We start from the raw sequence: 27,061 nt of genomic DNA on the forward strand, positions 1-27,061 counted from the left end.
GCTCTTGCCTCTTATTGAGTGACCCTCTCCTCTCACTACAATGCCAGCCTAGTTCACCTGCTTGTCCAGTTTTTTACAAATGTCTTTACACACGCTTTCCCACATGCATGGAATGCTGTCCCCTAACTGGTCCATAAACTTACAACTCTCTTTCTTCAAATCTCTCTCCAAGTCTCACTTCTGCCATGGTACTATGGTAATTTGCCAGCTGATAATGGCAAGGTAGAATGCCAGTGGGATTGTCTAATATTTATATAGAAGGGAATTCTTTAGTTTTTTGTAATAGTGCATGTAACTTGCTTAGGTAACCACATATTCTTAGCACTGTTGCCCTTGTCCTTTGTCTCCTATTCCTTCTTGTTTTGGTCACGCTCACTTGTTGTATCTTCTCTGAGCTGTAAACTCTTCATAAAAAGGATTGTGTGTGTATATTCGGGACCTAATGCAATGAAGTCCTAGCCCAAATACAAATAATACCGCTATTTAAAAAAATAAAACAGTCCTATTACTAAGAGCCTGATCCCATGATGTTTACTTAAGCTGTGCTCCCATTTAAGTTAATGATGTTTCTGTTTGGCTTGAGTACTGGATTGGGCCCTAAATATGTATGGAGATAAACAACAATGTTGGAAATCTCTCTGGGCTTGTATATAGCAGTTTGGAAAAATTGTAGCGTTTGTAGCAATATGAAGTTTGACATTACCAGAACATCCCGTTCAGTAACTGTAATGACTCTTAACTTCAAGAAAGAAGTTCCAATATGTTATAGCTACATGTACGTTTTCAATTTTTTTAATGCTTCATATTTTTCTTCAGGAGATCCCACTTTCAGAAATTCTCCAGGTGAATCAGCCTCGAGATTTCTCAAACATGGTGCAGGGCAGCAACCCACACTGTTTTGAGATCATCACTGACACCATGGTATACTTTGTTGGCGAAAATAATGGCAACAGCCATCACAATCCTGTTCTTGCTGCCACTGGAGTTGGACTTGACGTAGCTCAAAGCTGGGAGAAAGCCATCCGTCAGGCTTTGATGCCAGTCACTCCTCAAGCTAGCGTGTGCACTGCAGCAGGACAAGGAAAAGATCACAGTAAGCAGGCAGACAAGGCACTGTTGTTCATATACTAAAGCTGTTACTGATTTAGGCTCCAGTTCAGTAAAGCATTTAAGCATGTATTTAAAGTAAAGTATTCATGTAAATGCTTTGTTGAATTGGGGCCTTACTTAATTTTTAGACACATGTAGAATTTTATTTTAATTGTGAAAAGAAACCTTTTCACCTGTTGTAGCACCAAACAGTAGTTAAGAATCTGTTGTCATTTCTATCATGAATGCATATTACAAAACCTTTATTGTAGGACTGTAAAAGTCACACGTAGCTGATGCATTTAATACAGATCATGACTAAAGTACTTCTTTTAATATAAACTTTAAAAAAAAATGGGTTGTTACTTTAAGTGAAATTTCTTTAAGTTTGTGAGATTTCAGATACTTTGTGGTACTGTCCCCCTCATCCCTTTCACATATGTAATGCCTCTTTGTAGTTATACCCTAGCTGTAAGAACAAGGAAGGGAGCCGATAATGGAATGTAAATACTGCCAGTGGTGGGATGAACTCCTTCTGCACTGAAGTTGTAAAAAGGCAGAAGAAAGGCACCACCCTTCCTTCTTCACCCTTCTTCTTCACACAGCACATCAGATTCACTGTCCCTGGTGTACTGAACACCAGATATTCCAGGTCATTCTCTCCAAGTACCTCCTTGGAGCCTGTTGGCAACAGCATTCATACTGTTACCCTGCTCAGGCTTATGCTTCCACACTTGAGTTCTCCCTCAATGCTGTCCACTGCTGGGGCCCACCTGCTCCTTCGTCCGCCTATTGTTGTGTCACTAAATTTGCAAGGAATCCTGGGATAAATTAATTTACCCCTGACAATATCAAATCCCTACCTATTCTGTGTAGGTAATGATATCGACAGCAGAGTGATACTCAGATGCTGCCCTCAATCAATGAGTGAAGGTATATTCTGAAAACAAAATATGCTCTCAAATTAGTGTGATGTATATCTAGCAAACACCATATTGGTATTTAATTATGGAGAGGTATTGTTTCTGTGAAATGTGATTGGTTACTATAGCTGTTTTACCATTCTTTTAAATATATCTATCATCTTCTGAGTTTTAACTCTAAGAGACTAATATAGGCAGAAGCCCTTTTTAGTATTTAAAAAGCCAAAAGTAATTATTTGTAATCCTTTTGATAACATGATATATCCTGGAAACCAGTGACTTCAGTGCATTTGTTAGTTAGTGAACATCAGTCTGACTATAGACATTAAAATTGTCTATAAAAGGGACATAGCTTAACAACTACATACATCCATCAAATCACGTGAAAAATCCTTAGAAATTTGTTTTCTAGGCACCGTTTTTCATATCTGCACTGCCGATTTAGTATTTTGGTTTATATATGCATGTAAGGAGCTTGCAGATGATTCTTCCCTTAATTGATGAATCACTGACATACTACTGTTCCTCAAAAAGGGTGGCTCTCCGGGTCTTTGTTTTAATAAATTAGAAGGCAGAGCTCCCCAGTTGGTGTAGCTTCACTTAAAGTAGGAGGGAAGAAGACTGGAGGTAGATTCAGTGAACTTTTATGTCATATAATTGTACACAGTATAGTTATAGCTGTGTCGGGTCCTGGATGTTAAAGTCAAGGTGGGTGTGGGTTAGGCAATATCTTTTATTGGATGAGCTCTGTGGCTCAAAAGCTTGTCTCTTTCACCAACAGAAGTTGGTCCAATAAAAGATCTTACCTCACCCACCTTGTCTTGCTAATTAACTTATATAGGCAGCTTCTGAGGGAGTACTTTGAATGTAAAGTAATGATGTTGTTGGGTAGAATAAGTTATGCTCTTAAGTCTCCTCAGATATGTGATCAGTGGAGAACTGTCAGTCTACATGTTGTTTTTTATACATGAATCGCCTTATCTGGAAGGGGCCGTTAGTTGATCACTGTCCTCCTGCATGGTAACTGGACTGATTTCATGCTCTCTAAGCATCTCTATAGATGGGTGTCACATGTAGTCTTAAATATCTCCAGTAATGGTGATTTTACAAAGTTCCTCTTCCTTTTAACCTACTTTATCCTTACTGCAATTTAGACTATGTATATTTTGATGTTATTTTCTAAATCTTACAATTTTTGTTTCTCACTTCTTGAATTCAACTGTTTCTTGGCCAAAATTGAATACTTTGTCCCAACTAAGGCCTAACCAGTCTCGAATAGAAGAGGACAGTCATTAGACACGCATGAACCTGTAGAGGTTCTTGTTCAGGTACAATATTCAGAGGAACCTAGTCCCAGTGAGTTGGTATTTGTTACCATGCCAGTTCTGTAGAGCCTTGCTTTGAGGGTGGAGCATTGATGACAAGAGAGGAAGCAACAGGCTTTCTCTTTGTGCTTTTGAATTGTGTTCCTAGAGTTCAAGGCTCTTTCTGGTTTGGAACATGCCTGACATTCATATTGTCCAGGGATTTGTTCAGCATACTCTGAAAGTTCACTTGGCAGATTGGTCTTTGTCCTTTTGTCTGAGAAGTTTGACTCCAGCCTGAAGACAAAGGAAAAGGCAATTGTTGCTATGTTTTGTCTATTTTCTTGCCTTGTACATTATGAGGTTATACTCCTAAACTTCATGTCTAAGTTGGTTCTCTGCTGAAGACTTAGAGTAGAAATTTTCTGTGCTCTGAACTTCCATGTCTGCTTCTTTTACTTGAAGAGGTCTCTGATCAGTCTTCCAGATTTGCTCTCAAATTTAGCAGATTTATGTCCTCCTTCAGCAGATCTACAAAACTAACATTTAGAATAGAACTTACACAGGCAATATTTTGTAAATTATCATGCTCGTCTGTATCTTGCTTGACTTGATATTTTCCTTCCCTTGGTTGCTTATATTTACCTACTTAATTGCATATAAGTTCCTTAACTCTGCAGACAGCTAACAATTCCTTTTGGTTAAGATAAATGATCTGTTTTACTTTGTCACTTGATTACTTTTCTGTTTCACTACCAGAGAATTGCTGCAATTTACGATGCAGTAGGCAAATTACTTTCATCTTCAGTTTCCAGCTCCTGGTCTTGTACAAATTGTTCTAATCTTTAACCTCTTTTCCCATCAGTTTTGGCATTTTACTAATCCTGAACTATTGCTTCACAAAACAAAACCCAGACCAGTTTGTCTAAATCAACATGTGACTTTGGAGTCTGAATATATATTTTTCTGCAGAACACCAGTGCACAGCCTTTCACCCTAGCTACATTGCTAGAAGTCTGTTAAATGATTTTTAACCAGTAACAAAACTTGACTTTTTATTCTGTTAAAGTGTTATACTTTCTTTCTTATTGCAGAGGAATTATCTCTTAGCATCTCTGTTTCAAATTGCCAGATCCAGGAGAATGTGGTGAGTCATGTGCAAAAATAGTATTATGTACCCAAACTCTTTTAAAGCAATTGATAGTAAGAAAGAATGTCTCATAAAATGGTCAAGGGAAAACACCTAAAGGTTTTACAGCCATGGAACTCTCTATTCTCAATAGGTACATAAAAGCAGTCTCCCTTATTGACATAATTGATATTTTGGTGAGTGTGTGTCATCATATGTAATACAATGACTAGAATTTCCTTAGAGAAAGTTCCTTCCCCTGTATATCTATTTCCAAATTAATGATGCGCACACACAATGGGAAACCTATATTTGTAGGTGATGCAATTATGCTCCAAATACTTCGGCTGAATTTTTTATATTTTCATTTACTTAAGGGCCGGAGATATGAGTGAAAAATAATCTTAGTAGACAGGTTTTTAACCTTTTGTTTGACTGTCTTTATTAGAACCCAGAACAGATTGAACTAAAAGTGTGTTCTGGAATTTTTAAGAATGAGAGAGCGGATATTCAGTGACATTCAGAATAATAAGTGGATGTTATGTATATATGTCAGTTAGTACAAAATTATTCATTTTCTTTACTGTCACCATAGTGTTAAATACAATGAGGCAGATACGACAACTTACATTAGCTTTGAATCTGCCCCATAGTTTTAAAATAACCAAAGCAACTTTAATTTCAAACTGTTTATTGAAAGCATGATTAACAATTTAGCCAGTACCATTGAATTTCCAAATGGACATTTGTTCTCTGATTGCTCCTAATGTTTGCGGCTTATCTCTTTCATGCAATAGGATATCAGCTCTGTATATCAGATCTTTGCTGATGAGGTCCTAGGTTCCGGTCAGTTTGGCATTGTATATGGAGGTAAGTTACTGTGAACTTTTGCTATGTATGTGCTCATGCTGAGGTGTAGTTGGCTAGTGTCCGTATATTAGCTACAGTCACATTTCATATATTACTCATATCTGAGTTGTCCCAATGACATACAGCTCTGCTGCCATAATATTTCATGTTAAAATGCTTAAGTTACAACATATTATTTGTTTGTAATGTGAAATCATGAGCAAATGAAATTCTGGAAACAAGACAAAATCATCTGAACAGTCTTGCTAGTTTTCTTCCATTTCATGTCTCCTCTTCCCAGAGAAGAATCATTGTTACCTTTTAAGACTCCACCTATCAGAAAGCAAGAAAGGAGGCAAAAGAACAGTAATTAAACAAAAAGAAAAGGAGTACTTGTGGCACCTTAGAGACTAACAAATTTATTTGAGCTGGCTATGTAGACTCCCTCCTCAGGCCCTACGCTACCAGCACTCCCAGCTATCTTCGAGACACAACTGACTTCCTGAGGAAACAACAATTCATCGGTGATCTTCCTGAAAACACCATCCTGGCCACTATGGATGTAGAAGCCCTCTACAGCAACATTCCACACAAAGATGTCCTACAAACCGTCAGGAACAGTATCCCCGATAATGTCACAGCTAACCTGGTGGCTGAACTTTGTGACTTTGTCCTCATCCATAACTATTTCACATTTGGGGACAATGTATACCTTCAAATCAGCGGCACTGCTATGGGTACCCGCATGGCCCCACAGTATGCCAACACTTTTATGGCCGACTTAGAACAATGCTTCCTCAGCTCTCGTCCCCTAATGCCCCTACTCTACTTGCGCTACATTGATGACATCTTCATCATCTGGACCCATGGAAAAGAAGCCCTTGAGGAATTCCACCATGATTTCAACAATTTCAATCCCACCATCAACCTCAGCCTGGACCTGTCCACGCAAGAGATCCACTTCCTGGACACTACGGTGCTAATAAGCGATGGTCACGTAAACATCACCCTATACCGGAAACCTACTGACTGCTATTCCTACCTACATGCCTCCAGCTTTCATCCAGACCACAGCACACGATCCATTGTCTACAGCCCAGCTCTATGATATAACTGCATTTGCTCCAACCACTCAGACAGAGACAAACGCCTACAAGATCTCTCTCAAGCATTCTTACAACTACAATACCCACCTGCTGAAGTGAAGAAACAGATTGACAGAGCCAGAAGAGTACCCAGAAGTTACCTACTACAGGACAGGCCCAACAAAGAAAATAAAAGAACGCCACTAGCCATCACCTTCAGCCCCCAACTAAAACCTCTCCAACACATCATCAAGGATCTACAACCTATCCTGAAGGACGACCCATCACTCTCACAGATCTTGGGAGACGGGCCAGTCCTTGCTTATAGACAGGCCCCAACCTGAAGCAAATACCAGCAACCACACAACAGAACCACTAACTCAGGAACCTATCCTTGCAACAAAGCCTGTTGCCAACTGTGTCCACTCAGACATTCTTGTCAACCGCTGGAAATGGCCCACCTTGATTATCACTACAAAAGGTTTCCCCCTTCTTCCCCCCCCTTTCCTGGTAATTTCTTACCTTAAGTGATCGCTCTTGTTACAGTATGTATGGTAACACCCGTTGTTTCATGTTCTCTGTGTATATAAATCTCCCCACTGAATTTTCCACTGAATGTATCTGATGAAGTGAGCTGTAGCTCACGAAAGCTTATGCTCAAATAAATTTTAGTCTCTAAGGTGCCACAAGTACTCCTTTTCTTTTAGCGAATACAGACTAACACGGCTGCTACTCTGAAACCAGTAATTAAACAGTCAATGTAAAGAAAGAAAACGTCCTTTCCATTTTGCCTCCATTGTCTAGAAAGCATGGAAACTTTAATTCTTCTGTATATTAGTTGTGCTATTAATACTCTTCTTACTCTGAAAATTTTGTGATGGAGATATAAGTTGATGGGCTGGTAGCTGTCCACCATTCTTGACAGAAATTTATTTTGCATCTGGACTCCATGGAAAGTGGTAGCATGACATTTTGTGTAAGGATTCTCTTTTAAGTTCAGATTGTGGGGTGGGAAAGAGAGATTGTGACAGAATTAGACAGTTTTCCCTGTTTATCATTTTTTGATCTACTCCCAGAATTATGCTGTCCTTTGTATAGAAACTCCTCTTGATGTTTACAACAATTACTCCTTGGTTCAATACTTCTTTTAGCCAATGTGTTTAATGCTTGTATGAAGCATTTGTCCAAATTCTTTTTTAGTTCACGCCACCATTTACACCATGCATGCATGCTGTAACACATTTAAGATACTAAAATCACAAAGAAAATGGGAGCGCAAGAAAAGAGAATATAACCAAAGTCTTACGTTCTGACTGCATTGATCTATTTATTGCTGAGACAAAGTTGGGTGAGGTAATATTTTATTGGACCAGCTTCTGATGAAAAGAGACAAGCTTTTGAGCTTACACAGAGCTTTTTGTCTCCAGAAGAAGAGCTCTGTGTAAGCTTGAAAGCTTGTCTGTCTCACAAACAGAAGTTGGTCCAATAAAAGGTATTACGTCATCCACCTTCTCTTGCTAACATCCTGGAATCAACACTGCTTCACTATTTATTGCCAACAGTTCACAGATTGGATCTGGTAACCATTATACCATAAATAGGAATATTCTTATTCATTTAAAATTTGGATATACAACCTTCTAGTTAACATACAGTGAATAAAATACTTTTGGTTTCATTTTTGTGTTCCCGTATTTTTAGAAAATTTCTCACAGAAATAATTAAACCAATAGGATGCTCTAAGTATATGAGAAATTTTTGCTTTTTTGCAGAATGTAGGACAAAATTTTGAACTTGTAGATACTGAAAATCAAATACATTTTGAGGTATTGATATCTAGCTTTTCTTTCTGTTTGCCCCTTTATTCACATTACCTTTAATTTCTAAAAGGTGTTAACATTTTTGTGGGGTTAGGGAGGAAATTTGGGTGATCTCTTACTGGTGTATGATTTGACAGCAATACCATATCAAAGGGCTATGTTTAAAGCCATTTTGAACCCACATAGAGTATTTAATGTTAATCCTTCACCTGTGTGTGAGCACAGCTCCAGTTTGTTCTCTTTACTTAACCAAATATTGTCTCCTGGTTCTTTAATCAAGTCCAGTATCCAGAAGGAATATGTCTAGTCCACTATTGACTTTATTTTTGTGGCATTTTGGTATAATGTGATGTTTAGTGGAGTTAGAACCTCTTCCTTTGAATTTTATATATATATATTTAACCCTTACAGGTGGCTATAATTTATGTCATTTTAAGAATTGCTGTATGTCATCCGCGGGTTTTATTTGGTATTGATACTGGATGCCTCAAAACAGATCTCCTAAAATCCTTGGAAGGATTTCAACCTTTATGCCATTTCTTCTGTCAGCCCAGGATATATTGCAAGCTTTTCATTGTATTAGTCTCTTCTAATCTGATTTAATTGTTTTTACTTTTCAACTATGAAGTCTGTTTGGCTACTTTGTTGCCATTTGGAACTTCAGTCAGGCCTCCATTAAGTCTACTTCATTTTGTCCAGTGGAAATAAGCCCTTTTTTTAACCATTTATTCATCATGTAAATCTTTAAGGCAGGTACATTATGTTGATTGCTCCATGCAACAACCTTCAGGAGCAATTACTAAGCCATGACCACCAGTCCTGAATACAGAACTCCAGGTGAGGTCTAGCTAGGTTGTTTATATAGCAGTAGTTTGACCTCCTTGTAGTATTTGTCTAGCAGTGCACCGTAGTATTCTCTGTGCCTCTTACACTATAGCTGTGGACTTTTCTGTGTATTTTATACATTTTTCTAAAATATTTTTCAGCACTTTCACTGAGCAGACATTCCCTTTTGTTTTTGTTACAATCTCATTCTAGATTTAACATTGATGTATGTTAGATTACTAAGGTCCTTCTGTGTCTGACCTCATTAACCTGCCCTCTTCATTGAGGGGTTAATCCTGACATTACAGGAAACAACTGAGCATGGGTGGGGGTGCTGGGTGGGCAGCTGCCGATTAGCATTTGAGACATCCTGTCTGTGTAGGGTATAATGTTTTCTATTGAGGTGAAACATCACACACCCACACCCCCGATCAGCCGGTTTTCCCTACCAGTCATTTAGAGCTTTCAGATGGCAGCACACCTGCTTTGGGCTACTGTATCCCTCTTCATGTAGACTATACCCTGTTGGGCATATGGCATGCCAGCCAGTGAATTAGCTGGATGTACCTTCTAGCACATTCCTGCACACTGTGGAAGTATCCTTTGGCTGCTGGGACAACAGGAGAGAAGAATCCTTACACCTTTTTCCATCTCACCCTGAGCATCAGCATAGAAGAGGCCAGGATTTTATGGGCTTATGTGACACTTAATGGTGCATAGGTCTTTTGCAGGTCATCTGCATGGGGTGAAATTCACCTAATATATTTAGTATCAATGTACAGATTGGACAGCAAAGCGACAGTCACTTTAAATTTATGCTGCAGAAGAATCCTGCATTTCAGGATTGAGAGTACTTACTGTCATACTTACATTCATATCTCAGTTACAATTTTCAACTCAGATGTGTATTAACATTTATGATTGTGAAAAAAGTACCCATTTCCACAAAGAGGAAAGCTTTCAACTGTAATTTTGTTAATGAATGATTTTCTGCTGTTTGATGGGTGGTACTGCTTTTCTGTTAGGAAAACATAGGAAGACTGGACGGGATGTGGCTATTAAAGTCATTGATAAGATGAGATTCCCTACAAAACAGGAAAGTCAGCTTCGCAATGAAGTTGCCATTCTGCAGGTACAAAATAAATTTTAAATAAAATCCACATTTAAGCTTTGTGTCCTGTCAAAGGAAAAGATTATTTCTGTGATTCTATGGCATGTGCTTAAGTGCTTTACTGAGCTGGGCATAAGACCGAATCCTTGAAATCTGAGCCCAGCTGTTAGAGGGGGCTCTGAAAGACAGGGAGTCTGTGAGCAGCTGGTAGCAGAGTTGTCAGCTTATTGTTAGCAGCTGTCTACTTACTGCCAGCACGGACCGAGGGAGAAGATATACTTAGGCTTCCTGGGGCCACCCTGAAGCAACAGGCAGCAGCTGAAATTCATGTGACTTCTGTTCTGTTGATTGCATGACTTGCCCATCAATCCATACAAATGTTTGCTCTTTTCCTTTATATTCCTGTCTGATTGTATCATATACAAAATTGTCCACTTCAGATATAATTTCCCTTTCAAGACAAAAGTAATCTTAATACTGGCAATTGGCACATTTCTTTTGTTAAATCTTGCCACCTTGAAATGCCTTCTGCCTCATACCCTTTGTTTCTAATCCCTAATTCTCCATTTGTATATCCTTTCTGATTTTGTAGCTCAGGATAAGTGTAATTTTCCAACTGTTTAATCAGTGCTATATCTCTTTTGTTCTTCATGTGAATTTTGTAACTCTCTAGAATTTGCACCACCCTGGGATTGTAAACCTGGAATGTATGTTTGAAACCCCAGAACGGGTGTTTGTTGTGATGGAAAAGTTGCATGGAGATATGCTGGAGATGATTCTTTCAAGTGAGAAGAGTCGGCTACCAGAACGAATCACTAAGTTCATGGTCACCCAGGTTGGTATTCCATCTCTGTTTGCTTCTCTGAAGAAAAGGGGCCAGATTTTGGTTTCTTAAACTGGTGTGAGTAGAATTTAGGCCAAGGTATTGCCTAGATTCAATCATTATTTAAAGAAGACAAAGCTTTAACGGTAGACTTTGTATTTAATGGAAGTTGAACTGATGAGAATTCAGACTCTCATCCTAGGTGACAGTTTTCACGTTTTTTCCCTAGAGGTGTAATTGGTTATGTTTTAAAGGAGACACCTCAAATTAAGTTTTCATAAAGGTGCATGTGTGGTATAAAAATATTCAAAAACTGCCCTTCCCCAAACAAAATTAACACTAATCGTGATTTTGATCAGGAAAAAAAATAGCACTTGCACAATGTGAAAGCACAGCAAAATTGTAGAAGTCTGTACAGTTAAAAATTATTGTACAACTTTGTGTCTGATCTTTGGTGCTTAGACACTTACAGTCCTAATCATTTTGAAAATACCTTTCCTTCTTTTGTAGATACTTGTTGCTTTGAGGAATTTACACTTCAAGAATATTGTACACTGTGATTTAAAACCAGAAAATGTACTGCTAGCATCAGCAGAACCATTCCCTCAGGTGAGTGAAAATATAACAAATGTTTCATCCTAAATCACTGTTCCACTAAAGAAGAAATATAGGATTTAGAGCTTAAAAATTATCTGTCATAGGACAGTGTTACTGATGTTTTCACCCAAAATATAACTAGAATTATGTGAGCTGCCTGTTTTGTTACCTTATTACATTTTTTTCAACTCTTAAAACACTGAGGATGAAGTTTTTCACCTCTACTTTCCCTGCTCTAATGTTACTGTCCCTCTCAGTAAGTAGTAGCCTCTGCTCACTCCTTCAAAGAGAATAAGACCCCTCCACCTTTCCAACTGCCTCAGTGAGTGCTGGAAGAATACATTTTCCCAAAGCAAGCAGGTAGGGACATCGGAATTACCAATCTGGATCAGATCAGTGAATCCTTCAGGTCAGTGTCCTGTGTCTGACAGCGGCCCATAGCAGCAGCTTCAGAGGAAGGTGCAAGAAACTTTGTAGTGGACAACTGTGGAATAATCTTGCCATAGGGGAAGTTTCTTCCTGATCCTAATCAGTTAATGACTGAAATCTTCATGCTTCAGGTATATCTTAGAGGAGTAAGAGGTGACTTGATTACAGTCTATAAGTACTTTCACAAGGAGAAAATACCAGGTATTAAACGACTCTAATCTAGCAGTAAAAGGCATAGCAAGAACTAACGGTTGAAAGTTTAAACCAGACAAATTCAAATAGGAAATAAGACACAATTTTCTTTAACTATGAGGCTGATTAACATTGGAACAAACTACCAATAAATGTGGTGGAGACCCCATCTCTCACTGTCTTCAAATCAACACAGGATGCCTTTTTGGAAAGCATGCATTAGTCAAACAAACAGTTGGGGCTAGAGGGGTAACTGGGTGAAATTCTGTGGCCTGTATTATACAGGAGTTCAGATTACTTGGTTCCTTCTAGCCTTAGAATCTATTTAATCTAAAACCAAAAGAGTATATTCTGTTCTCTGAAATATAAATTCAGATATTGCAATGCAACTGTCCAGGAGACTTAAGATGTATTAGTACAACTAAGTTCTAGAAGAGTTTACCACAGTTAAATTAAAAGGACCTGGTGGCAAGAGGTTATGAATTATCTATGTATTTTGTGTACTGATTTATTGAATAAGTGTAGATGTTCTTTGACAGGTTTCAGAGTAACAGCCGTGTTAGTCTGTATTCGCAAAAAGAAAAGGAGTACTTGTGGCACCTTAGAGACTAACCAATTTATTTGAGCATAAGCTTTTGTGAGCTACAGCTCACTTAACTTAGAGACTAACCAATTTATTTGAGCATAAGCTTTCGTGAGCTACAGCTCACTTCACATCCGATTAAGTGAGCTGTAGCTCACAAAAGCTTATGCTCAAATAAATTGGTTAGTCTCTAAGGTGCCACAAGTACTGCTTTTCTTTTTGCGATGTTCCTTGAGTGATTGCACATGTCCATTTTACTTCAGGTGCCAGCCAAGTGTGCCAGAGTCGGAGATTTTTCCCTTACCGGTATCCATCAGGGTGGTACATGTGCCCTCTGTTGCTTCATGCTGCTGCACAATTATATAATGGGCAGAGCCGCCCCTGACCCTCTTCAGTCCCTTCTAAACACCCATGATCGGTGGGGTTGCTAATATTCTCTTTTTCAGGGAATTTTTCTTGTATATAGTTCGTGTACTCATCAATAGTTAGACCTTTAGAGTAAAGTTTTATGATTATTTAGCTTAGTTTTGCTTAGATTGTCAGTTCCTGCTTGTTCTGGGTGCCAACTCCTGGTACATGGGCTTTAAGGCTTGCATTGGCTGCAAGAAGTCTGATAAGTGACCCTCAGCAGTCTAAAGTGCCTCGGTGAGGGTCGCATCTCAGACTGTTCCCATATCTGTAGAAACTTCAAGCCTTGGACCAAAGGGGTGGACGTCAAGTACTTCTGCCTCTGTCAGAAGTGCCCCTCAGTACATTGCGGAGACTCTGTGCTATTCCCCTTCCCTGGTATCAAGGAAGAAGCATGGGCAATGTGTCTTGAAGGAGCCAGCTGCCTCCAAAAGATCGAGGCCACTGCTGACCCTACAGATACCACTAAGGCAAAAATCTCCGATGACCAGGCACGTGGGCACGCACACACCTAGAATGGAATGGACATGAGCAACACATCTTGAAGAGCAATGGTCACGAAAAGTAGGTAACTTTTTTCTCCAGTCTGCAGAGCCTCTTATCAGGGCTCTTTTGACACTACCATCAGAACCTAACCTGATCTTGCAGGACCACAGTCGACTCACTGCATTACAACCTGTCTGCTCTCCATCTTATGGCTTGGATGCTCTATAGTTAATGCCTTAAGAGGCAGTGTGTTCAGAGAATGTATGAAACATCTTCCTGAGTAGCTGAAAACCTAGTCAATATACTTTTCTGTTCAAGTGAAAATGATTTTCTTTATGGTCATAGCAGAAAGAAGTTTTCCAGTCTGGGCCTCTTTCCACCATGTCTTGGATTACTTGTTCTGCCTGAAACAACAAGGCCTATCCATTGGTACCATCTGGGAGCTATCTCCAGTTTCCAATCACTGGCCACTCAGTATTCTCTAATCCAGTGTTCTTAAAGAGTCTGGACAGGTTATATCTCCAGGTGGCTATATCTTTAGGGCTCAAATCTGGTGTTAACAAAGTTGATGGGTCCACGCTTTGAACTGATGGCAACCTGCTCTTTACTTCATCTATCCATGAAAGTAGCCTTTTTGATAGCTATTACCTCTGGGAGAAGAGTGGGGGAATTACAAGCCTTGGTAGTTGACCCTCCTTACACAATCTTTTATAAGGACAAAGTTACGTGCACATCCGAAATCTGTGCCTAAAGTAATATCAAAATTCCACCTCAATCAAGTGATATAATTTACAACTTCCTTTCCTAAGCCCCAATCTCATAAGGATGAAGAGACACTCCATACTTTGGATGTCAGAAGGGCGTTAGGTTTTTACTTGGACATAACCAAATTGTTTAGGTTGGCATCCCAACTTTTAGCAGTTTCAGACAGGATGAGGGCCCTTCTAGTCTCAGCACAGAGAATCTCATCATGGATTTCCTCTTACGTATGTGTTGTGACATTGTCAAAATAACCCTGACAAGCGGGGTGGTAGCAAACTCAGCAAGATCTCAGGCGATTTCTGCAGCTTTTCTAGCTCAAGTGCCCATAATAGACATATGTAGGATGGTGACTTGGTTATCGGCATACACCTTTATAACTTATTACTCTGTATCTCAGCATTCCAGAAATGATGCCTAGTTTGGACGAGTAGTCCTTCAGTTCTTTTTCAGGTAGACTCTGAAATGCACCTCCAGATTGAACTGCTTGTGAATCACTTGAAGTGAAATGGATGTGTGCAATCACTCGAAGACAAAATAGTTATAAAACTCTTCTGTAACTGTTGTTCTTCGAGATGTTTTGTACGTGTCCATTCCATGACCCTCCCCTTTCCCCTCTATAGCAGAGTCTCTCCGGTAAGGAGGAACCAAAGGGGTGTGGGGTGGCTTTATGCCATCACGAGGCAGCAGAGGGTGAATGTGTTGCCCCAACAGGTACCACTATAGGAAAAATCTCTGATTCTGGTGCAGTGGGTGTGCACATACCTGAAGTGGGCTAGACGTGTCATAAATATAAAGGGAAGGGTAAACCCCTTTGAAATCCCTCCTGGCCAGGGGAAAGCTCCTCTCACCTGTAAAGGGTTAAAAAGCTAAAGGTAACCTCACTGGCACCTGACCAAAATGACCAATGAGGAGACAAAATACTTTCAAAAGCTGGGAGGAGGGAGAGAAACAAAGGGGCTCTGTCTGTCTATATGCTGCTTTTGCCGGGGATAGACCAGGAATGGAGTCTTAGAACTTTTAGTAAGTAATCTAGCTAGGTATGTGTTAGATTATGATTTCTTTAAATGGCTGAGAAAAGAATTGTGCTGAATAGAATAACTATTTCTGTCTGTGTATCTTTTTTGTAACTTAAGGTTTTGCCTAGAGGGATTCTCTGTGTTTTGAATCTAATTACCCTGTAAGGTATCTACCATCCTGATTTTACAGAGGGGATTTCTTTATTTCTATTTACTCCTATTTCTATTAAAAGTCTTCTTGTAAGAAAACTGAATGCTTTTTCATTGTTCTCAGATCCAAGGGTTTGGGTCTGTGGTCACCTATGCAAATTGGTGAGGCTTTTTACCAAACCTTGTCCAGGAAGTGGGGTGCAAGGTTTTGGGAAGTATTTTGGGGGGAAAGACGTTTCCAAACAGCTCTTCCCCAGTAACCAGTATTTGTTTGGTGGTGGTAGCGGCCAATCCAAGAACAAAGGGTGTAATATTTTGTACCTTGGGGAAGTTTTTGACCTAAGCTGGTAAAGATAAGCTTAGGAGGTTTTCATGCAGGTCCCCACATCTGTGCCCTAGCGTTCAGAATGGGGGAGGAAACTTGACAACATGTGAAGTGGAATGGACACGTGCAACACATCTCAAAGAACAACAGTTACAGAAGAGTTTAGTAACTGTTTTTTCTCAAGTTTGCTAGTAAGTTTCCAAAGTCAACTATGTAAAGGGAGACATCACTGAAGGAATAGGACTAACTGCTTTTTGCTTCAGTTTGTCCAGTGCAAGCAATAGTTAAATGACGGCAAATCTGTGATGCCTGATACCATACTTTTTGTTTGGACAGTTGCTCCTCTGTGAGATCTGCCAGAGATTTTTCAGTTAACAGTGCTGTATTTATTTATAGGTGAAGCTGTGTGACTTTGGTTTTGCACGCATCATAGGAGAGAAGTCTTTCAGGCGCTCTGTGGTTGGAACCCCTGCTTATCTTGCTCCTGAAGTACTCCGGAGTAAAGGTTACAATCGCTCTCTGGATATGTGGTCAGTGGGAGTTATTGTCTATGTGAGCCTTAGTGGTACCTTCCCATTTAATGAGGATGAAGATATAAATGACCAAATCCAAAATGCAGCATTTATGTATCCACCGAACCCCTGGAAGGAAATTTCTAGTGAAGGTAAAGAAATTCAAGAGAGCTTTTGCTTTTTGAGATCTTGTTTTTTATAGTATTTTATATACATTAACACTTTGGAATTCAGGTATTTTTGAATTGCATTATGAGTTTGATTCAGACACGAATGTGAAAATTGACAGCTGAATGACTCTTTGGTAAAGGCTAACATCATAGGTGTGAACCAGCATGAATTTGTGAAAGATAAACAATGTCAGGTGGGATTACATTTAAAAATCGGTCTAGAGAAAAGGGAGAACCAATAGATATAACTAGATTTCAGAAAGCTGTTGATAGAACTTGACAGAATGGCTTATTGTATAAACTCACCAAATGTGGGTTTAGCTAACTTTTCTACTGGGTGTAGAAAGTGGTGGGCTGGAGGTAAAGATGTGTACTCTTCATGAAAGCTAATGACAAGTTAAATCTGGCATAGCTATCTGTTGGGACTGATCACTTGAAACATAGGCATGCATATAACTAGAATTCTGGATCCAAACAGTCTGATCCAGTGCAATAACGAAATAGGGGTGAGTGAAGATATTCAGATCTGGATCCAAATGTTAGCAGGCTTCAAGGTTGTTCCGACCTGGGGTTTTAGCATGGGCTTATCTCTAGCTGTGAAATTCACGATGATAATAAAATAAGTGGTGTATATACATAAGACCTGGAGGGATGCCTGACAGTAGTGTGTAATGGTGGGAACTTACTGTTGAGAGAGAACACTTTAAAAAGAACTTTTCAAAAGAGTCTAAGTGGCTGAGGAGCCTAAATCTCATTGACTTCTGATGAGACGTAGGTTCTTAAGTACCCTCGTCATTTTGAAAACTTTACCCCTATTAATTTAGGACCAATATTGGTAAAGCTTCCATTGACTTCAGTCGGACTAGGATTTTACCCTCACATTAGTACATTATTTTTAACAGTAAATTTGAAATCAATAAATTAAATTTGGAGTAAATCAGTAAACTCGGTTTTGAGTAGTGTTTTTTTTTTTTTTAAAACAAATACTGGCTTTCTGGCTTTCTCCTAACATGAGTTAAAATTTACTGTAAAGACCATTGGCTTGCCTAAGATTCACATAATCTACATTGTGTATATATTTTAGTTAACACTTCAATTTCAAAGTTGCATGTAAACTACATTAGAGATGACAGATTTGTATTTATACTGTAGAATTTTTGATAATTTGTTTGTTCTGTGGCTTTTCCCCCAGCCACTGATTTAATAAACAATTTACTTCAAGTGAAGATGAGAAAGCGTTATAGTGTTGACAAATCTCTTAGTCACCCCTGGCTACAGGTAAGAGCTATTGCCCACTTTGTTTTCTATAAAAGCTGTGTGTAACTGTCCTTTAAGTGAATCACATTTTGAATTAAGTAGTGCGAAGGCTTTGTAAAGATTGTTTTTACTGCAACATTATGAAAATATCTTACAATGGATATCCATGAAGATGGCAACTAGAATTAATCTGAGAGAGAACTGAGCCTCATTGACCATGCTTACCTACTGTGTCCTTCCTATCTCCCCTTCCCACCTCTGGGATTCTGCCCATCTCCTTGTGTTCCTTCCCCCTGCCCTTCAGAATCTTATCTTGCCCTCTTGTTCTCTACGATACTGTTAATTTTTCTGTGTCTCAGCTTTTACTCTTTACTGTATATCTGGTAGTGGTATGGAGAGTTCATTCCCTTAGTATTGCCAATTATCAACACTCAACTCCACCTGAAATACATGGCAGAGTGAGAAGCTATTTGTTCTCAAGTAGAGAATTAAAGCAGAATTTATACCATAACTCATTTTAGAAGAGGCAAGATGAGGTGAGGGGTGCTTGTAGAAGGAAAGTGTTGGTTCAGTTTTCACTTGGGTCCCTTTTACTTTCTGATCTCTGACAACTACATAATCTCACAATTTTGCACACAGACAGACGAGAACTCTGAGGGAAAACCCACTCAATTATTTGATGGAATTACTATTTAAACTGAAAGGACAGCATTTTTACATATATCTGAAAAATGTCTGTCTTGGAATCATTACATTTTCATAAACTGTATGTAGTACTTTCACTGAAATCAGAGGGATTTAACTTATTTCAACTCAAGCCCCTTCAGGTGAACCTAATCCTGTTTGGTTTTGCACTATATCTTGTTGACTGTAGTCACCTAGTCATATTAAAGTGTAAGTATTGAATTGCTAACTTGATTTCTATGACTGTTGTGCTGCTATGGGTTTCATAAACCATTTGCCTTAATTTTTTTAAAGGATTATCAGACTTGGCTTGATCTTAGAGAGTTTGAAACTCGCATTGGAGAGCGTTACATTACCCATGAGAGTGATGATGCTCGCTGGGAAGAACATGCTTATGAACACAACCTTGTGTACCCCAAACATTTCATTATGGCCCCCAATCCAGATGATATGGAAGAAGACCCTTAATATTCGCCGTGCTAACTTCATTACGGAAAGGTGCTTCAGATAGAAACTGATGTTGATACTTTTCTGGACCCATATTGCTCTTTGAATGTTGTTCAGATGATTCAGTCTACAAAACCATGAAGAATCCTGCACTGGCAGGTGGCTGGGCAAAATGACCTAACAAGTTTTTCTTCATCTCTAATTTCTTGAACTATGAAATGTGATCTGGCAATGGGATAAGCAACTTGGGTAACATTTCACTAGCTGTATGGTTACAGATGATGTTACTGAGGTGTAATGCATACAAACTGAATGCATGGTGTGAGTTTTCTGTGTTTTTTGTAGCCTATGCAATAATGAAACAATTTTTTTATGGTTTCCTTGTCCCTTACTTACTAAGCCATAGAATACTGTTTTCTGGTATTTAGATACATCTCCACTTTCCTAGTTTGTACATTGTGGAAGAGGCTGTAAAAAGAAATCAAAACCGTATACCTTGACCAAATACAACAGAAAATGCTGGATTAGGACTAATTTAAAAGATTGAATGTTGTTTGACAGGTATGCTAAAACAATCAAGGTAAAGGAACATGCTCATTTGCCACTGTTTAAGCAGTTGACTTTCTTTGCCCTGGTAGAATTGAAGGATCTTTCTCTGAAGATAAGATAGTAACACCAGATTTCATATTTCTGTTGAATGCTAACTGACAATCAAAAAGCTATGGTAGCCCTCAACATTGTCTGTTACAATAGAGCAATAAACCACAACAGGGTGTGTATTAATATGCAAGATTGGCATGTGTCTTGGGTGTGTACCAAAGGCGTTTTGTCTTAAAACCACCAAAGTAGTGCACAGATAGCATACCCACTTTTATGTAGCATATCCTTCCACTGTTGAATAACTTTTAAAAACATATTTTATGTTCATTTTAGGTTCCCCGGGCTCAGCCTGTCTGCAGTAGTTTGTGGACTGATAGCAACTCTCGATCCCCATTTTCTGTTGAACAAACTAAATTAGGAATCCTGTTGAAAAAAATCAAAATTGAGCATGAGTTAAAGGGGCTGTAGCGCCACAAACTGTTGCCAAAAGGGCAGCTGGATTCATGAACTAACAGGAGGAAGAAGCATTGCCTCCTATTTCAGCCTACCACTTTTTGCCTTCCAGTCTTTAACCTGCAATTCCACCCTTTCCCCACTTCCTAAACTTTACAGATTATGAAACTGAATTAGGAGCCCTAAACCAATTCTTAATTCAGCTTCTTAACAGAAACTTCCATTTAAACATACCCAGCCACATCTTGAGAACTGGAGTACTTGTGGCACCTTAGAGACTAACCAATTTATTTGAGCATGAGCTTTCGTGAGCTACAGCTCACTTCATCAGATGTACGTAAAAGAATAAATGGACACAAATCAGATGTCAAGAACTACAACATTCACAAACCAGTCGGAGAACACCCCAATCCCCCTGGCCACGCAACCACAGACATGAAGGTCGCCATCCCAAAACAAAAAAACTTCAAATCCAGACTCTCGCTGGAGTCTGGATTTGAAGTTTTTTTGTTTTGGGATGGCGACCTTCATGTCTGTGGTTGCGTGGCCAGGGGGATTGGGGTGTTCTCCGACTGGTTTGTGAATGTTGTAGTTCTTGACATCTGATTTGTGTCCATTTATTCTTTTACGTACATCTGGTGAAGTGAGCTGTAGCTCACGAAAGCTCATGCTCAAATAAATTGGTTAGTCTCTAAGGTGCCACAAGTACTCCTTTTCTTTTTGCGAATACAGACTAACACGGCTGTTCCTCTGAAACCTGTCATCTTGAGAACTGTGGCCACATGGAAAGGGAAGCAGAAGTTTCCTTCTGAAATGACGGTGCAGGAAGATAGTTTGGCAGTTAAAGTCTGCCATGTTTCAAGAAGAAAGCTTTATGCCCACTATATTAAATGGAGGCCTCCATTTACTTAGTTGTGAGTTTCTGAGGAAATTTCAGCCATGTATTATTGGAAGTTGATGCAAGACTATGCATATCACAGATAGGTCCAACTAGCTAATAAGAACTTGGCTTTGGGTAATGTCCTTATTATGGTTTTTTAAAATGTAAATTCTGTAGGTTTCAGCTGCAAAGGTAATTGAAGCCTTTGGGGTCTCCTTACTCTTCTAGGTGAGGTAATTTTTTTTGTAGGCTGACTAAAATATTTTTAATTGTAATTATCAAAATCATGGTGGGAGAGTAGACTTTTGTGCCTGGACTGATGGAAAATCATCATGAAAATACGTGGTTGCTTCAGAGTTTCAGCTGCTCTTAGATACATAAGTGAACTGGCAATGAAGTTGGTGGAAACTACCTAAGTGTATCTGAAGGAAGAACAGGGCCCATAATTGACTCTCTACCTGCTTGGCTTCCTTTAGCCTAGCCGCTGCATTTTATAGGTATCTAGGCTGTTAGCAACTAAAACCTTACGGCCAGATTCTGTACTATACCTTCACCAGTGGGAAATACAAGGTGCTGCCTTTGCACATCTGGGATACTGCCCTACTCCTGGGACTGCTCTAATGTTTGGCAGAATCCCTCCAGCCACCAGTGTCAAAGCCTTCTGGCCATTCCACCCTGACACACTCTTGCCTTGCAAGGCCATGCCTCTATTCTGAGATTTGTTCAGGGGGTTGGCATAGAGCTGCCCATACCACTCCTGCATTTGGGGAATTCTCCAGGAGATTGTTTTCTCCTTTTGTGGTGCTGGAAGAGTATAAAGGAATTGTGGTAGGAGGCAGAATCTGCCCTCTTAACCTTGCAGCCTCATTTCAGGATTGGTCCCTCCACAGAGAGTATTGAAACACCTTGTAGGCTAATGTAATGGTAGTTTTAATTTTTGAAGTAGCCTTATCACCTGTGAAATCATTGGATTAGTGTTGGCCTAATTTCCTGTAAAGTTTGTCACAGCCAGGTTTTAAGAGGGAAGTGACACTCTCTCCTAGCTGCCACCATTTCTTTAGCATCTCTGAAATTTGGGCACCATGCCTCTTACGGCTGTAGTGCTTCAGACATGGTTGGGCTTTCAAACTTCGATTTTACATTGCTGAGTTGAGGCATTTCAGGGCTTCCAGTTACATTTAAAGAAACATCTTTAAAGCAGGTCAGGTGCTTGAAAAGCACAATAGCTTTTGGCGGGTCTTGTAACCAGAATGGACAGGGATGGTGTCCCTAGCCTCTGTTTGCCAGAAACTGGGAATGAGCCACAGGGGATGGATCGCTTGATGACCTGTTCTGTTCATTTCCTCTGGGGCACCTGGCATTGGCCACTGTTGGAAGACAGGATACTGGGCTAGATGGACCTTTGGTCTGACCCAGTATGGCTGTTCTTATGTTCTTAGCAGGGTTGGAGGAGAGGATGGTATCCATGGAGGAGGAAGAGGCCTAACTGCCTTCCCTCCACCCCCTGTAAAGTCTGTTTCTATTTTAAAACACAAAATGAGACCTCTTCAGTATTCCCAATTTAGGTTTAAAAACAAAATGGGAATTGAAACTGGCTTTTGGAGCCATTTGGACTCCTGGGGTTGGAAGCAGGTAGTTGAGGATTCACCCCCCCCCTCCCCATGCATTGGAAACAAACATTCAAATTAGTAGTAAAAGTGTGCTCCAAATTTGTTGCCCTTTTCTCTAATTCTTCTATAGTGAATTCCATAGCAGTAGGATATGTTTAAAATCCTCACCCATGATTTTAAAACTACTGAATTTTAGAATTAAGTAGCCATCTTCCAATAGCGATAAATTAAGTGTGTGCATTCCTGGATCACTGGTACACTATTAAGATAAGTAAAATACTTCAAGCCCCAGAATGCGTATGGCATGGGCCAGTACTGTAGCAATACACACCCTGTTGTGGCTTGATGCTTAAGATGAAAAATAACTGGAACATTTGTATTACTTTGATAGTTATCACACACATTTTACAAGCCATGAAATGAATTGCATAGCTTGCACTCTAACTTTTTTAATGAAAGCCTAAAACCTTTTTTATTAAATTTTAAGCTTTAAGTCACTGACTAAGAATCTGGAGTTATAATAATCAGTTGCTCCAGATGAATTTGTACCCAATGCTACATAATCATTAACCTGTTTTGAATTAAGAAGTTGCATTCATGCAAGAAATAGTGCTATGTTGATGCTAGAAAAAGCTCAAGTAAAATTTGTAGCCTCAAAAGGACACTGTCAAGTACTTTTTTTATATTTTTATACATCCATTGTTTGTAAATATCCTCTAAGCTTGAAAATAAAATTTATTTCCCTATCAGAGTTGTCGTCCATTTACATGGATTCCCTTCCTTTCCCTGTGTTAAAATGTCCTTGAAAACAACTTGGGTGTGTACATACATGTTTGTGTACTGGGATCACTGATGTGAGGAACAGCTGTAGGAATAGCATTTTACTCACCTGTGCTGCTTTTTATGTTTTGTACTACTTTTTTATCCCCCTCCGATCTTTCAAAATATTTGACTCCTTAAAAATGGATTAAGAGAATCACTGACAAGGAGTGCTGGCTTTTAAACAAATATACATGTTTAGAATCCACAGGACATTCCCCAAATGTCTTATTACATCAAACAATGTTAATGTAGGTCAAGTATGCCCTGGTCTACACTAGGACTTTAGGTCGAATTTAGCAGGGTTAAATCGATGTAAACCTGCACCTGTCCACACAATGAAGCCCTTTATTTCGACTTAAAGGGCTCTTAAAATCGATTTCCTTACTCCACCCCGACAAGTGGATTAGCACTTAAATCGACGTTGCCGGCTCGAATTTGGGGTACTGTGGACACAATTCAATGGTATTGGCCTCCGGGAGCTATCCCAGAGTGCTCCATTGTGACCGCTCTGGACAGCACTCTCAACTCAAATGCACTGGCCAGGTAGACAGGAAAAGAACCGCGAACTTTTAAATCTGATTTCCTGTTTGGCCAGCGTGGCAAGCTGCAGGTGACCATGCAGAGCTCATCAGCACAGGTGACCATGATGGAGTCCCAGAATGGCAAAAGAGCTCCAGCATGGACCGAACGGGAGGTACGGGATCTGATCGCTGTTTGGGGAGAGGAATCCGTGCTATCAGAACTCCGTTCCAGTTTTCAAAATGCCAAAACCTTTGTTAAAATCTCCCAGGGCATGAAGGACAGAGGCCATAACAGGGACCCGATGCAGTGCCGCGTGAAACTGAAGGAGCTGAGGCAAGCCTATCAGAAAACCAGAGAGGCGAACGGCCACTCCGGGTCAGAGCCCCAAACATGCCGCTTCTATGATGAGCTGCATGCCATTTTAGGGGGTTCAGCCACCACTACCCCAGCCGTGTTGTTTGACTCCTTCAATGGAGATGGAGGCAATACGAAAGCAGGTTTTGGGGACGAAGAAGATGATGATGATGAGGTTGTAGATAGCTCACAGCAAGCAAGCGGAGAAACTGGTTTTCCCGACAGCCAGGAACTGTTTCTCACCCCCCGAACCCACCCAAGGCTGCCTCCTGGACCCAGCAGGCGGAGAAGGGACCTCTGGTGAGTGTACCTTTTAAAATACTACACATGGTTTAAAAGCAAACATGTGAAAGGATTACTTTGCCCTGGCATTCGCGGTTCTCCTAGATGTACTCCTAAAGCCTTTGCAAAAGGTTTCTGGGGAGGGCAGCCTTATTGTGTCCTTAATGGTAGGACACTTTACCACTCCAGGCCAGTAACACGTACTGGGGAATCATTGTAGAACAAAGCATTGCAGTGTATGTTTGCTGGCATTCAAACAACATCTGTTCTTTATCTCTCTGTGTTATCCTCAGGAGAGTGAGATATAATTCATGGTCACCTGGTTGAAATAGAGTGCTTTTCTTCCGGGGACACTCAGAGGAGCCCATTCCTGCTGGGCTGTTTGCCTGTGGCTAAACAGAAATGTTCCCTGCTGTTAGCCACAGGGAGGGGGGAGGGTTGAGGGGGTAGCCACGCGGTGGGGGGAGGCAAAATGCTACCTTGTAACGAAAGCACATGTGCTATGTATGTAATGTTAACAGCAAGGATTACCCTGAAAGAGTGTAGTCACTGTTTTATAAAATGTGTCTTTTTAAATACCGCTGTCCCTTTTTTTTTCTCCACCAGCTGCATGTGTTTCAATGATCACAGGATCTTGTCCTTCCCAGAGGCTAGTGAAGCTTAGAAAGAAAAAAAAACGCACTCGCGATGAAATGTTCTCCGAGCTCATGCTGTCCTCCCACACTGACAGAGCACAGACGAATGCGTGGAGGCAAATAATGTCAGAGTGCAGGAAAGCACAAAATGACCGGGAGGAGAGGTGGCGGGCTGAAGAGAGTAAGTGGCGGGCTGAAGAGAGGGCTGAAGCTCAAATGTGGCAGCAGCGTGATGAGAGGAGGCAGGATTCAATGCTGAGGCTGCTGGCGGACCAAACCAGTATGCTCCAGTGTATGGTTGAGCTGCAGCAAAGGCAGCTGGAGCACAGACTGCCACTGCAGCCCCTGAGTAACCAACCGCCCTCCTCCCCAAGTTCCATAGCCTCCACACCCAGATGCCCAAGAACGCGGTGGGGGGGCCTCCGGCCAACCAGCCACCCCACCACAGAGGATTGCCCAAAAAAAGGAAGGCTGTCATTAAAATTTATTGAAAGTTGTAAACTTTTGAAGTGCTGTGCTTAAAGTGCTGTGTGGCATTTTCCTTCCCTCCTCCACCACCCCTCCTGGGCTACCTTGGTAGTCATCCCCCTATTTGTGTGATGAATGAATAAAGAATGCATGAATGTGAAGCAACAATGACTTTATTGCCTCTGGAAGCGGTGATTGACGGGAGGAGGGGCGGGTAGTTAGCTTACAGGGAAGTAGAGTGAACCAAGGGGCGGGGGGTTTCATCAAGGAGAAACAAAGAGAACTTTCACACCGTAGCCTGGCCAGTCATGAAACTGGTTTTCAAAGCTTCTCTGATGCGTACTGCGTCCTCCTGTGCTCTTCTAACCGCCCTGGTGGCTGGCTGCATGTAACCAGCAGCCAGGTGATTTGCCTCAACCTCCCACCCCACCATAAATGTCTCCCCCTTACTCTCACAGATATTGTGGAGCACACAGCAAGCAGTAATAACAGTGGGAATATTGGTTTCGCTGAGGTCCAAGCGAGACAGTAAACTGCGCCAGCACGCCTTTAAACGTCCAAATGCACATTCTACCACCATTCTGCACTTGCTCAGCCTGTAGTTGAACAGCTCCTGACTACTGTCCAGGCTGCCTGTGTACGGCTTCATGGAGCTATGGCATTAAGGGGTAGGCTGGGTCCCCAAGGATACATATAGGCATTTCAACATCCCCAACAGTGTGTTATTTTCTGGTCTGGGAATAAAGTCCCTTCCTGCAGCTTTTGAAACAGACTAGAGTTCCTGAAGATGCGAGCATCATGCACCTTTCCCGGCCATCCCACGTTGATGTTGGTGAAACGTCCCTTGTGATCCACCAGAGCTTGCAGCACTATTGAAAAGTACCCCTTGCGGTTTATGTACTCGGCGGCTTGGTGCTCTGGTGCCAAGATAGGGATATGGGTTCCGTCTATGGCCCCACCACAGTTAGGGGATCCCATTGCAGCAAAGCCATCCACTATGACCTGCACATTTCCCAGGGTCACTACCCTTGCTATCAGCAGATCTTTGATTGCGTGGGCTACTTGCATCACAGCAGCCCCAACAGTAGATTTGCCCACTCCAAATTGATTCCCAACTGACCGATAGCTGTCTGGCGTTGCAAGCTTCCACAGGGCTATTGCCACTCACTTCTCAACTGTGAGGGCTGCTTTCATCTTGGTATTCATGCGCCTCAGGGCAGGGGAAAGCAAGTCACAAAGTTCCATGAAAGTGCCCCTACGCATGCGAAAGTTTCGCAGCCGCTGGGAATCGTCCCAGACCCGCAACACTATGCGGTCCCACCAGTCTGTGCTTGTTTCCCGAGCCCAGAATTGGCATTCCACAGCATGACCCTGCCCCATTAGCACCATGATGCATGTATTGGCAGGGCCCATGCTTTCAGAGAAATCTGTGTCCATATCCTGATCACTCACGTGACCG

The 27,061-nt window shown here is 40.7% G+C and overlaps 2 protein-coding genes across 6 annotated transcripts in view; both read left to right on the forward strand.

Annotated features, from left to right (window-relative positions):
* Positions 1-20,335, forward strand: part of PRKD3 (protein kinase D3) — a 76,512-nt gene extending 56,177 nt beyond the window's left edge. For 4 of the 5 annotated variants that reach the window (XM_073338343.2, XM_073338344.2, XM_073338346.2 and 1 more), the window contains 9 exons: positions 817-1,093; positions 4,411-4,463; positions 5,243-5,315; positions 10,050-10,156; positions 10,809-10,970; positions 11,469-11,567; positions 16,303-16,570; positions 17,781-17,866; positions 18,824-20,335. In XM_073338343.2, coding sequence (XP_073194444.1) covers positions 817-1,093; positions 4,411-4,463; positions 5,243-5,315; positions 10,050-10,156; positions 10,809-10,970; positions 11,469-11,567; positions 16,303-16,570; positions 17,781-17,866; positions 18,824-18,997 — 1,299 coding nt within the window. In that variant the 3' untranslated portion in view covers positions 18,998-20,335. The remainder of the gene's footprint in view (positions 1-816; positions 1,094-4,410; positions 4,464-5,242; positions 5,316-10,049; positions 10,157-10,808; positions 10,971-11,468; positions 11,568-16,302; positions 16,571-17,780; positions 17,867-18,823) is intronic. The other variant, XM_073338345.1, reaches the window with a different exon arrangement.
* Positions 20,336-20,704: 369 nt separating this feature from the next.
* On the forward strand, positions 20,705-26,079 carry LOC144930422 (zinc finger and SCAN domain-containing protein 32-like). The gene is made up of 2 exons (XM_078852234.1): positions 20,705-24,517; positions 25,106-26,079. The coding sequence occupies exons 1-2, from the start codon at positions 23,958-23,960 to the stop codon at positions 25,161-25,163; spliced, it is 618 nt and encodes a 205-aa protein (XP_078708360.1). The 5' UTR covers positions 20,705-23,957; the 3' UTR covers positions 25,164-26,079.
* Positions 26,080-27,061: the final 982 nt, after the last annotated feature.

The sequence above is a fragment of the Lepidochelys kempii genome, chromosome 3 (assembly GCF_965140285.1).
Source record: "Lepidochelys kempii isolate rLepKem1 chromosome 3, rLepKem1.hap1, whole genome shotgun sequence".
NCBI classification, from domain to species: Eukaryota; Metazoa; Chordata; order Testudines; family Cheloniidae; genus Lepidochelys; species Lepidochelys kempii.